The sequence below is a fragment of the Schistocerca piceifrons genome, chromosome 1 (genome assembly GCF_021461385.2).
Source record: "Schistocerca piceifrons isolate TAMUIC-IGC-003096 chromosome 1, iqSchPice1.1, whole genome shotgun sequence".
NCBI lineage: Eukaryota > Metazoa > Arthropoda > Insecta > Orthoptera > Acrididae > Schistocerca > Schistocerca piceifrons.
Window position 1 is genome coordinate 533000282 of NC_060138.1, and position 14242 is coordinate 533014523.

Below are 14242 nucleotides of genomic sequence, written 5' to 3' on the forward strand. Positions count from 1 at the left end.
CAATACAGCTGCATTGCTACATTGTCATGTCTTCTGGGGTATTCTGTATTTGCTAGTATTGTACATCCACTTGCGATGTGATCTACTGTTTCTATTTGGTGTTTGCAAAGTCTGCATTTATCTGCTGTGGTATTGAGATCTTTAATAATATGCTTGCTGTAATATCTGGTGTTTATTGCTTGATCCTGTATTGCAATCATGAATCCTTCCGTCTCACTGTATATATTGCCTTTTCTTAGCCAATGGAGAATGATGAATACAAATTATACTGGAACAGAACCATTATAACAGATAAAACAACACCACATAACAAACCTGACATCATAATCACCAATAAAAAGAAGAAATTAACACAACTAATCGAAATATCCATACCCAATACAACAAACATACAGAAGAAAACAGGAGAAAAAATTGAAAAATACATCCAACTGGCTGAGGAAGTCAAAGACATGTGGCATCAGGATAAAGTTGACATTATACCAATTATAATATCAACTACAGGAGTCATACCACACAATATCCACCAGTACATCAACACAATACAGCTGCATCCAAACGTACATATACAACTACAGAAATCTGTGATTATTGATACATGTTCAGCTACCCGAAAGTTCCTAAATGCAATGTAACATATACCGTACAGTTAAAAGGAAGTCACGCCTGATCAAGGTCCGCGTCACTTTCCATTTTTAACCAGACATAATGTCTGGGACAGGAAAGAATAATAATAATAATAATAATAATAATAATAATAATAATAATAATAATAATAATAATTAGATGACGGCATTTCCACAACTGCATTAATAGTTAAAAGAAATAAAGTTTCAAATTCAGAAACTGAATAATATAAACACCATATTTATTCAATTATAAGACGAGATTTTTTCGGAAATTCACTACTCGAAAAATACAGGGTCATCATACATTCACAAATTAAACTATTGCTTATGAGGTCAATGTTTTTACATTGTTAAATAGACTAATATATGGCTCATCGTACATTCACAGATGAAACTTTGGCTATTGAGATTTCATACTGATTTTGTTGTGAACAATCCTTAAAGGAAGGACATGTCAAACAACACTTGTTTGAATAGGCTCAAGAATTCTTGCTATGCCGAAGCTCGATACAGTGGCAACCATGCTCGAACAATCGAGTGACGTTTGACTTGTAGCACCAATGCAGCGATCTGTGTGAAACTATGAACTAGCCACAACAGTGTAATGCTCTGATTAAAAATTGACAGTTTTGAGAAACACAGGAGGAAATAACATTAAATTCTATCAACTTACAAACTTTTGTAAAAGTTCTCCTACATGTATGGGTACCATATATGTATATTTAGGCTGCTTTTTAAGTAAAGATAATGTTCAACGGTGAGAATCTTGTCCTTCAAAAAAATTCTGAACCCAAGCCAATATTATATTTGATTATGAGAAACTAATGATTTATCAAGTGGGTTGCAAATGAGAAATTTGGTCACTTTACACATATTACAATACTGGAGGAAATTGTTGTTAGATTTTAATCAGCTTTGGAACAAGATGATGACATTCAGATGAAACAACAAGAAAAATTAATTTAGAATAAAATATGCAACAAATGAAATAAATCATATTAAACTGACTGTGATTATTGTTGTGAGAATAAATTACAACTGAAGACCTGTTGTGGAGACAGTATAAGCAGATGTCACTAGATTGTGGGCCGATCAAAGTTTGAGAACTGAACAGAATAATGATAATCTCTTACTAAGTATTAGTTGCTGTTGTCATACATGACCTGCAGCCTAAAAGATACTGCCATACATGTTTCACTCTTGCTGAATTACAGCACTATGGGGAGTTGGAGGGGGAATAATGACTCATCTTGGCTGACTACAATGAGAGCAGGGAGGGGAGTGTTGAGCAGGCAGAAATTTCATCGTGCAGCCAACATTGGGAATGTATACTGCTTACTTTGGCTTTTTGTGAACATCTACTGTGTTCAAATTGCAGTTTGTCTGAATCCATTTGCACTTGGAATCGAACTGACTTTAAAATTGAACAGATACTCAACAGTAGTATAAATTTCTGCAGGAGATGAGAAAAGTGTAGATGGGGACCAGTGGCATGCTTAAGTGTTTTGTGCAGTAATCTTGTGGACACTAACTGTGAAGTATGATGGGAAGGACTGGGAGTGTCAGCTGCTGGTTCCACGCAGCCAGTAAAAGAGCAGTGGCCGGATGATATGTTTTGTTGGAAGCAAGAGGCATTGTTAACATTCTCACATCAGTACAGAATCGTAATCCACTGTGTATTTAGGGAAAAAAGCTTTTCTTATGTCCCACAGTAACCACAACCGTAGAAATTGAAATATATTTAGAAGAAACAGCCAAATATTTGTGGCAACAGAGGTAAAAGTTTCACAGCTATCCTGTGAGGATGATAAAAAAATAGTAATTCCGTAGATGACAGGCAAAGTAACAAAAGCTGCAGTGAAGATAAAAAGTAACGTAAACAATTTTTTTATTTCATTTCTCCTTGTGTTATCAAATTGTAGATAATCAATAAATGGCATAAATGTAGAATAGATGTAATGTTAACTCTTCAGACAAATCCCTTACATCAATAAAAGTTTGTAATTTTGATTAGTCAGAATTTCTCAAGGAGCCTCTTAAAAAAGGGGGTTAACTTACATTCAGGGTTCTTATACGTGTATAAATACAGTGTATGTATCAGTAGGCTGATTTCCTCAGTAGCTACAGTGAAAATTTCACAAGCTGTTGAGGTGAATAGCTGCTTTAAATGCTAATCAAATGACCAAAACGCGTGCACGCACACACACACACACACACACACACACACACACACACACACACACACACACAGAGAGAGAGAGAGAGAGAGAGAGAGAGAGAGAGAGAGAGAGAGAGAGAGAGGTTACATTTTTGTAAAGCACCATATACAGTAATTTGCAACCCAAAGCAAAATCCTAAAATATTATACATTGTGTTTCAGGAGCTTGAGTGAAGAGGAGGAAATGGCAAAAGAAATGGAAAAGCAAGAGCTACCAAAATCAGAGACAAAAGATATTAAAACTGATGAAATAGAATGTTCGCAAGAAGCAACCTTCCAAGAGTTGGAAACAATGACAGCTGCTCAGAAAGAGTAAGTTACTATCAGGCTTGGTATTTGTAAGAATGAAAGCTATACAGTAGGTAATGGGAGGGTTCCATACTTAATTTTATAGCAAATTGCATTAAATCAGTTTCTTAAGGCCCTATTGTGATTTTATGTGGATTATTGAAATGTGAACAGTTTAATGCTGTCAATGTAATGTTAGTACTGTGTAACTTTTTTGTAGCAAGTCTGTCTGTTTTTACTGTAAATTTTCACTGTACGATTAATTGTTATAATCTGACCCTTAGCAGCCCCGTTTTTCATTAGTTTTATTGCTGCCGAAGTATTTTGGTTCTCTTTTAAAGGATATGGTACCTTTCAATTGGAAGCATGGCCCTGGGAGCCTCAGTATGTATAATTTTTACCAGTTAGCGATTGAGGAATCCAAGATTTTCCTTAGCCAGACATAATTTTCCCTGAACTTTTACACTGCTTCTAGATAAATGCTGAAGCAAGGGACAGGAATTTCTTTAGATCTTCCACTAATAATTTGGGATCTCTTACAGTTATTATGTTGACTGGGCAATGTGTCACCTAAAGTGCATGTACAAAAAGCCTTCTTTGTACCCCAGTCAGTCAGCTACTGCTCTAGCGGGTTCTGAAGTGTAGAACACTCCTGAGCCGTTTAGATGTATCTTATAGTCATCACTCTTACAGTGCAATTATAGGAAGTTGCAGTCTACCTTGTTACAGACATTTTGAAATAACTCATTAAATTTAGAAGTTCCACAGATTTCAAACTATGTGTTTGAACATTTCTTGCAATTTTACTTGTCCTCTGGCCGAACCTACAAGTTTGCGTTTGTGGAGCCACGCCATATGCATGTGTTTCAGAGTATCTATTTACATATCTGCCACTAAACTTGACATAGCAGCCTCTAGTCAAATGCACTTTTAGTAGAGGACCCTATTATTCGTCCGCAGCTGCTGGTCTATCGGCTAGCATTGCCGCCTCTGGATAACGGGGTCCCGGTTCAATTAGCAGCCGGGTTGGGGATTTTCTCTGCCCGGGGATTGTGTGTTTGTGTTGTCCTCATCATGTCATCATCATTTGTGAAAGTGCCTTGATTGGACTATGTATAGATTGGGACTTTGTACGGACGCTGATGACCACAGAGTTGAGTGCGCTGATGACAACACAGTTGAGTGCCTTGCAAACCAAAGATCACCACTCCTCTTATGTATCCCATGAATCAGTTGCATTCTATTAATCGGTGTGATTTCTGTACATTATACAGAAATTGCAAAGGAATGTAAGGTTTTACACCGATTTCTCCTCATATTTTTCTTGTTTGGTCACTTACACGGTTCCTCCCAGGGCATTTTTGCCACAGATTGAATTTTTTACGGGAGTGGTTTCAGGACTCAGAATTCCAGTCCAAGAATAAAATGCTGAGAGCAACTGGCTTTCCACTAGTTGCCTATCCACGTACTTTATTGTATCATCTCTGTACGCCCTGGAATTCTACTGTTTCTAGGGAATTAATTAATGGTGAATGTTAGGTCTCAGTGCAAATGTCAGTCATTAGAACCAGACTACGTAATTAATTGATATATTGTGACTTATTGATACAATGACTTATTTTTCAGATCAAAAGAGGAAGGGTACAGTGGTTCGAACTCTTCAGATGAGTCAGATGGTGGCCAAACAAAACAGCAAATCGTGAAGAAACCTCTTGAGAAGAGATCCTATTATGATCATCCAGAAAAGTACAGGAAAACTTTGCGTCTTTCTTCTGATCAGATAGTAAGAATGCATTACATTGCAGTGTAATTAATAATTATTTGTAGACGTGCAGAATTGAATTTATTTTTGTTACTTTTCAGGCTAAGCTAAATCTCCAGGAAGGTGCTAATGAGGTTGTCTTCAGTGTTACCACAGCATACCAAGGAACAACTAGGTGCAAATGCCACATATACCGTTGGCGTTATGATGATAAGATTGTTATCTCTGACATTGATGGGACAATTACCAAGTAAGTTGCTTTGACATAACTGTCCAGCATCTTGTTCTTATCATCTCGTGTGTAAATGTACATTTGATCACACATGGTACAGATCCATACTTACAGTGCATCATTTTACTTAGGTCTGATGTTCTTGGGCATATCTTACCCATTGTTGGGAAGGACTGGGCACAGAGTGGAGTAGCACAACTTTTCACAAAAATAAAAAATAATGGCTATAAGCTGTTATATCTCTCAGCACGGGCCATTGGTAAGTATGTTTCTTCTTTTCTCTGTTGTGTGATTTTCAGTTTATGTCAGTAGTGTTAGTGACTACGTGATATGATAGCAAAGTAGCAATTCTTGCCTTTCATTAGCGGTATTTCTCATTGTCATTACACCATAGATTCACGCTTAATTTTTTTTTTTACCTCTGCTAACTAATATATACACTTAGATATTTTAGAAACAAAATTTGTGAAGAACCACTGGGAACACTTTTGATAAACATTTTTTGCAAGAGTCAGGCAATTGTTCATTCATCTATGGATGATTTTTTACATTGATCCTAGACTTATCAGTTCTGTACAAGAATAGCGGCACACACGCGCGCGCGCGCGCACACACACACACACACACACACACACACACACACACACACACAGTAGAATGACAGAGAATGGCAGTTCTTTTTGAATTTTTTAAAATATTTACGTTTCTGTCACTAAACTACCCTTTGCTATATAGTATTAAGAGATATCATTAAATATTTCAGTTTCATTCTGTTATTGCAGTGTGTAGACTAACATGACAATATTCCCCTGTTTTATTTGTTGATATGTCGGTTAGTGTTTGTTCTGATGTGTACTTGTAGCATTGTGAGAGAAACTTTTTGTTCGTTTGTTAAAAAGTCACATAGCTATTTATTTGATTAATTTCCTGAAAAATGATTTTGTTTGTGTACAGGTCAGGCACGTGTAACAAGAGAATACCTTAAGTCTATAAAACAAGGCAATCTCTCGCTGCCTGAGGGCCCACTGTTGCTCAACCCCACCAGTTTGATCAGTGCATTCCACAGGTATTTGTAAACAAAACTCTAGCTTATTGTACACCCACACATGATTCATAAACTCACATTGATGGAGAGGTTGTACACACAAGAAGAGAGAACTATTAATAAAGGACAACAAGCTCTGAAATTTTGTCACTTTTGCTCGTATGTACATTCTCTCATATGTGTAGTGTATATCTTTTACTGGTGCTGTGTGGTATAGAAATTTACTTTTTCAGTAATTCATTTCCAACTTATGATTGCTACTCAAAAGGAAGAAAACTTGTTTCTGCTATAACATGAAGCTCGTGGGTTTCCAGCTGAGTAAGTTCCCCAAAATGGTGTGATGTTGCAATAAGCTCACTTAGCTAGAAACCTGTGAGCTTTATATTAAACTCACTGAGAAAGACAATGAGATGATGATGATCATCATCATACTTAGGGGTAGAGTTTAAATTTGGAAACTCCTGTTACAATGTTGAAAGCTGAAGGCATTTCTTGCCTGGTCCTTTCATACACACCGGCAAACCATGGGATAAGTAGTTACTTAAATGCAGTCATTTTCCTCTTAGGATAGTGTATCTGTTGAAAAAGAAAGTGCTACAGTTATTTTATGTTTATTTTTTCAGCCAGGCTGTTGTCATGTTGTTGTTGTTGTGGTCTTCAGTCCTGAGACTGGTTTGATGCAGCTCTCCATGCTACTCTATCCTGTGCAAACTTCATCTCCCAGTACCTACTGCAACCTACATCCTTCTGAATCTGCTTAGTGTATTCATCTCTTGGGCCCCCTCTATGATTTTTACCCTCCACGCTGCCCTCCAATACTAAATTGGTGATCCCTTGATGCCTCAGAACGTGTCCTACCAACCGATCCCTTCTAGTCAAGTTGTGCCACAAACTTCTCCCCAATCCTATTCAATACCTCCTCATTAGTTATGTGATCTACCCATCTAATCTTCAGCATTCTTCTGTAGCACCACATTTCGAAAGCTTCTATTCTCTTCTTGTCCAAACTATTTATCATCCATGTTTCACTTCAATACATGGCTACACTCCATGCAAATACTTTCAGAAATGACTTCCTGACACTTAAATCTATATTCTATGTTAACAAATTTCTCTTCTTCAGAAATGCTTTCCTTGCCATTGCCAGTCTACATTTTATATCCTCTGTACTTCGACCATCATCAGTTATTTTGCTCCCCAAATAGCAAAACTCCTTTACTACTTTAAGTGTCTCACTTCCTAATCTAATTCCTTCAGCATCACCCGACTTAATTCGACTACATTCCATTATCCTTGTTTTGCTTTTGTTGCTGTTCATCTTATATCCTCCTTTCATGACACTGTCCATTCCGTTCAACTGCTCTTCCAAGTCCTTTGCTGTCTCTGACAGAATTACAATGTCATTGGTGAACCTCAAAGTTTTTATTTCTTCTCCATGGAGTTTAATACCTACTCCGAATTTTTCTTTTGTTTCCTTCACTGCTTGCTCAATATACAGATTGAATAACATCGGGTGAAAGGCTAAAACCCTGTCTCACTCCCTTCCCAACCACTGCTTCCGTTTCATGTCCCTCGACTCTTACAACTGCCATCTGGTTTCTGTACAAATTGTAAATAGGCTTTTGCTCCCTGTATTTTACTCCTGCCACCTTCAGAATTTGAATGAGAGTATTCCAGTCAACATTGTCAAAAGCTTTCTCTAAGTCTACAAATGCTAGAAATGTAGGTTTGCCTTTCCTTAATCTAGCGTCTAAGATAAGTCGTAGGGTCAGTATTGCCTCACGTGTTCCCATGTTTTTACGGAATCCAAACTGACCTTCCCCGAGGTCGGCTTCTACTAGTTTTTCCATTCGTCTTTAAAGAATTCGCGTTAGTATTTTGCAGCTGTGGCTTATGAAACTGATAGTTCGGTAATTTTCACATCTGTCAACACCTGCTTTCTTTTGGATTGGAATGATTATATTCTTCTTGAAGTCTGAGGGTATTTCGCCTGTCTCATACATCTTGCTCAACAGAGGGTAGAGTTTTGTCAGGACTGGCTCTCCCAAGGCCGTCAGTAGTTCTAATGGAATGTTGTCTACTCCCGAGGCCTTGTTTCTACTCAGATCTTTCAGTGCTCTGTCAAACTCTTCACACAGTATCATATCTCCCATTTCATCTTCATCTACATCCTCTTCCATTTCCATGATATTATCCTCAAGTACATCGCCCTTGTATAGACCCTCTATATACTCCTTCCACCTTTCTGCTTTCCCTCCTTTGCTAAGAACTGGGTTTCCATCTGAGCTCTTGATATTCATACAAGTGGCTCTCTTTTCTCCAAAGGTCTCTTTAATTTTCCTGTAGGCAGTATCTATCTTACCCCTTGTGAGATAAGCCTCTACATCCTTACATTTGTCCTCTAACCATCCCTGCTTAGCCATTTTGCACTTCCTGTCAATCTCATTTTTGAGACGTTTGTATTCCTTTTTGCCTGCTTCATTTACTGCATTTTATATTTTTTCCTTTCATCAATTAAATTTAATATTTCTTCTGTTACCCAAGGAGTTCTACTAGCCCTTGTCTTTTTACCCACCTGATCCTCTGCTGCCTTCACTATTTCATCCCTCAGAGCTACCCATTCTTCTTTTACTGTATTACTTTCCCCCATTCCTGTCAATTGTTCCCTTATGCTCTCCCTGAAACTCTGCACAACCTCTGGTTTAGTCAGTTTATCCAGGTCCCATCTCCTTAAATTCCCACCTTTTTGCAGTTTCTTCAGTTTTAATCTACAGTTCATAACCAATAGATTGTGGTCAGAGTCCACATCATCCCCTGGAAATGTCTTAAAATTTAAAACCTGGTTCCTAAATCTCTGTCTTAACATTACATAATCTATCTGAAACCTGTCAGTATCTCCAGGCTTCTTCCATGTATACAGCGCTGTTGTCAGTGACACACACACACACACAACACACACACACACACACACACACACACAGCAAATCTTTTTCTTGTTTACCAGTGACATCACATGGTAATTTGTTGTAGACATAATTAGTTATTGGTTAATAAATCTTTCACCTTCAATTAATTCTATGTTTTTATTTTTTCAGAGAGGTAATAGAAAAGAAGCCTGAGGAATTCAAGATCTCATGCCTCCGTGATATTCAAGCATTGTTTCCAGAAAACAGCAAGCCATTCTATGCTGGATATGGCAATAGAATTAATGTAAGTGTGTTGCTCATCAGAGGCGTTTTGGTATTAGTAATAATATTCGAATATGAAGAGAGAATTGGTTAAGAGTTTGCAATTAAATACAGTGATCTTATGTTTCTGGCAAATATGTGCCTTTCAGTGTCCACTTTTTTTTCTCTTTGAGAAAGTTGTATTCTTCAATCCATTCATGTGGATCAACATTTTATCGTATGGAATTTGTTGGCTGGGAGGCCCTATTCGGGGGAGTTCGGGCACCAGCCACACACACCATTGTGGAGTCTCTCGGCGTGTTTTGTTTGTGAGTATTTGATGGAGAACACTGTTGACAGCACAATACGTGCGGAGATTCATGCTAATGGTAAAATAAGTGCTGTGATTCCCTTTCTTAGTGCTAAAGGCATTTAAGTGCTGAAATTCGTTATCAGATAAGTGAAGTATATGAAGAAAATGAGTGATACGATGGTCCGCAAACAGTTGAGACATCTTGAAGATGGCCATTCGAATGTGCATGATAAGGAAGGAAGGAGGTGACCTCCAATCACGACTGATGACTCAGTGCAGAAAGTTGGTAAAAAGAGGGAGAGGACAGACATTTTACAGTTTTGATGTCGTGAAGTTTCCTCAAGTATCAAGAAGTGTGCTTTTTACATTTGTTATAGAAGGGTTTAAATTATTGAAAGTTATACTCTCACTGGGTACCGAAAATGCTGACTTAGGTGCACAAAAGCAAACATGTAGCCAATTCATTGACTTTCCCAGAACAGTACAATGAGTTTTTTAGTGAAATTGTGATGAGCAACAAAACATGGATGGCTTACGTTACACATGAATGAAAGCAGCAGTCCAGGGAATGGCAGCATCATCACAACCCAAGAAAAATTCAAGCAAACAATTTCAGCCCACAAAATCTTATGTAATGTTTGTGGAAAAGGAAGGAGGTGTTGCTTCTGGATATTTCCCCCTCGTGGCGACACCAGTTATCGTGAGACCTCAAAAAATTGTGCCATGCAGTTCAAAACAAAAAGTGTGGCATGCTGAGTAAGGGAATTGTTTTGTTTCATGACACACACACACAGCCAGTCAAACTTGAGCTGATCAGACCATTTGGCTGGTAACAACTTGATCACCCTTTGTACATCCCTGATTTAGCGCATAGTGACTACCATGTGTTCCTGCAGCATCTGGGTGGTCAGTGCCATGGTGACGACAAAGGTGTCAAAATGACTGTGTTGCAGTAATTATCTAATCAGGCGGTAGAGTTCAACGATAATGGTATTAAAAAGCTGGTTGCACAGTACGATAAGTGCTGCCTTAATATTGGTGGGAATTATGTCGAAAAGTAGATTGTAAAGTGCAGACTTTCACGTAAAAATAAAATGCTGAGAAAAGTCTACTAGTTTTTTATTTTTGTTTCAAAAAGGTACTCAAAAATGCACCTAGTAATTTTCTGTAAAGATGCAAACATTTCATGTCATATTTTTGTTCTTCTACTTGTAGTTGCTGTATGATTTTTGCTTACACATTTCTGAATAGGACATTTTGACCTGGAGAATACTTTTCAGTGCTTTTGAGAACACCTGAGTCTCACTCGGACATTGACTGTACCGTTACATATGTAGGCCTTGGATACCACCTTGAAAGTACTAAGGATTTTCCATTTAGGTTAAACCACTGTGGTATGTAATGTTCTCCTGTCGGTCACTTAATCAGTGTTGACATCAGTCGGTGAAGGAGATTTTCTGATGGCTGAAGTTTTCCTTTGTGAAAGTTTTATTCCTAAACTTTAACCCACACACTTAAACAGTACTCCATGATTGCTTATTGAAACTGAAGTCTGCTGTAATTCATCACTTTTGTGGTGGAATAGCTGGTTACTTTCTGGAAAGAAAATCTTATTTTCATTTCTACTCTCAGTAAGGAGCTGACGTCAAACTGTCACTTTATTGTAACAAAGAAAATGCCAGGATGGAAACAATAAACAAAAATGAGGAAAGATAACCTGTCTCTTGAAGCTTCTTTGGAATTTACACTTTGTCGTTTCTGAAGGTCTTGAGCGACCTTGCCCATTATTGTTTCTGTATTTGTTGCAAACAATGGTTTCATTAGTAACTAGATTTCGCTTAAGAATGAAAAGCACTGTAATAAATTAAATTATTGATAATAATTAATTCTCTCCTCTTCGTTTTGAACAGAAACTACATGTGAACGTAATATTAAAAAAGTATTCCTTAGCTGTTAAAGTAGTCAATTACATGAAATTGAGTAGCATGCTGAGCAGAACTGTTGTGTTTGTTGTTGGGAAGGTGTAAGAATGGTCCACCACTATTCTTATGAGGTTCTAATTGTAATATTTTCGTTCTGATGCTGATAGATAAAGCCGTGCATTTGTCACAAAACTAAAAATAGCTCCTTGGCACCTACTTTATAATCAAAAAGTAACTGCTTCTCTAATAGGTATCATGCCATTTCAAAGTTAGTACTAAGACAACATTGTATTTATTTTACATATTAGCTTTGTCTATTTTAACTGAATACACTGCAATGTAGTGACTCCTTTTTATGCAACCCGCAGAAATTGTGGTGGAATAGTGTTCTGTATTTATGGGACTTGAATTCTAATGAATAAACTGAATACGCGTATTACATGTTATATTATTTTGTTCAAAAAAAAATATTATTTGTTTAAGAAAATAGTGTTTCAACACTTTAATAATTTTTCTACTATTCTTTTGTATTTATAAGCTTGTCATACAGTAATAGAACCCAACTTTAGCCACTTGGTAACATTATTTCATATTAGGGTGTAACACGGTAACATACCTGGATAATTTATTGTACCTGACAATGGGCGCAAAAACTTGAGCTCATACATAAAGTGCTGAGACTGAAATACTGTATCTCATTTGTGTTCGTTTCTGCTTTCAGGATGTATGGGCATATCGTGCTGTGGGCATTCCAATTTTCAGAATATTCACCATTAATCACAGGGGGGAACTGAAACATGAATTGACGCAGACATTCCAATCTTCGTAAGTAGTTTTAGAAAATTATTTAATATTTTGGCACTTCCTCTCACTCTCTCTCCATCTGCCTGTTTATCTTTTTGTAGATAGCTTAAGATCATTTACAATTTTACATTGTAGAAAGTTATCGATTCTTTAGATTTTGAATTATCAAAAGTAAAATAATGATCTTAATTCGGATAGAAATTTAAGGTCTTTTAGTATTTAGTTTGTGGCTGGTGTTCCATTTACAGTATCAATGTAATTTTTTGTGCATGCTGTTACACAATTTTTATTTGCTTTTTCAGTTACTCAGGACAAAGTTGCATTGTGAATGACTTATTCCCACCACTTGTAGTATGTTAAAGCAACTTAAACTGCACTGCAGCTAATTACAATGAGATATATTGTTTTACTCGACCATTTTTACCGATGGCCATCAGTCTTCTGGACCAAGAAATGTTAGGGTGTGTAGCTGTATCACCAGCTGCCATCTGGTAAGGGCTGTGACTGATGCGCATGTTGTGCGTTTGAGACTTCTGCTAGTTTCTTGTGCCTGCATGTCCAGTTACTTCCTTATGTCATTGTGGTTCTATAACTGGAAGGCATTTGACTCAAATGTGCTAAATTTCCCAACATTTGAAATGTTTCATTCTCTGAGATATTCTCTTAATTTTCACATTTCTTCAATACTGGTCTCACCAACATGCTTAAGATTTAGTTAAACTAGTTCAACATTTGATTTCTAGCTGGAGCAGTGATTGACCTCACTCTCATCACCTTAACAGGAGAAATAATGAACAAAGTGACAGTCAATTTGTTAACTCCTCTACTGTTGATTCTATGACATAACCTGCACCTTATTCTAGAAGAGCTTTGTCTTGGATTAGCAACCATGAGAACTTGCAACTAATGGTTATGTGTTTCAGCATGTATGTTCTATTCTTTTGCTAACTGGGAAAAGCAACACTTACATTGTCATCATTTAAAGTCTGTTCTTTTGCTGATGCTTCTTGTTTTCATTGGTGTTCATTACTCAGTAACTTAGTGAAAGCTTTGGCTTCACAGGACAGCCATTTCAGCTTAAATCATAACAAACATGTTCATGAGCATGCTGGAAGCATTTAAATATTATTGTTTACATTTGTGAAAGAGTGCTTATTGTTCCTTAATTTACAGTAGTGTAATCAGTCTTTGTCTGTAAAATACAAACAATTCAAGGAATTTCTAGCAAATAGATTTTGGGAGCAAAAGTTAATGTCATCCAGGTACACACATTGTTAAAATAGTGGTACATGAACAATGGACATACATGTGACTTGATAAATTCGTGCATCTTCAGTAATTTCCTCAGTGCACTAAATCTGCACCATGACTTGTATTTGTCTCTTATATTCATTGAACAGTTACTAAATTTTGTGAACAGTGCCCTTAAACATTAACAGAACTTGGTGGGGGTTGATAGCATTGGAAAGGATTTTGAATTTGTGCAGCGGTAGTATCAGTTTGCACTGCAGTCAGCCGCAGTATGATGTTTTTGTGAAACAATATAGATGTGTGGTTTTATGTTGAAAATTTCTTTATCCTTTATTAATTCTTTCTCATAATTGTAGATACCACTGACTTGGATTTCACACATGATTGTGTCAGTAACTTTCATAACTTTAAAGGGTTTATAAAGTGAAAAAACATCCAGGGTTAATTGATTCAAGGTACATGTGAACACAGTGCAGAGGGCTGGCCGAAGATTTTCTTTAATACACTAGATCCTCATTTGGAAGGAAAAAGATAAAGATCCTCACCCAGTCCTTCAGATGTTCATTTCTCAAGGTTTGCTATGTGGAAAGCCTGGTTTTGATTATTGGTAG

The 14242-nt window shown here is 37.0% G+C and overlaps 1 protein-coding gene across 5 annotated transcripts in view; it reads left to right on the top strand.

Annotated features, from left to right (window-relative positions):
• LOC124798904 (phosphatidate phosphatase LPIN2) overlaps positions 1-14242 on the top strand; it is a 320607-nt gene that overhangs the window by 303521 nt on the left and 2844 nt on the right. For 4 of the 5 annotated variants that reach the window (XM_047262446.1, XM_047262438.1, XM_047262465.1 and 1 more), the window contains 7 exons: positions 3010-3159; positions 4762-4918; positions 4999-5147; positions 5261-5388; positions 6084-6195; positions 9270-9384; positions 12298-12401. In XM_047262446.1, the coding sequence (XP_047118402.1) occupies positions 3010-3159; positions 4762-4918; positions 4999-5147; positions 5261-5388; positions 6084-6195; positions 9270-9384; positions 12298-12401 (915 nt within the window). Of the gene's footprint in view, positions 1-3009; positions 3160-4761; positions 4919-4998; positions 5148-5260; positions 5389-6083; positions 6196-9269; positions 9385-12297; positions 12402-12682; positions 12872-14242 lie in introns of all 5 variants that reach the window. The other variant, XR_007016978.1, reaches the window with a different exon arrangement.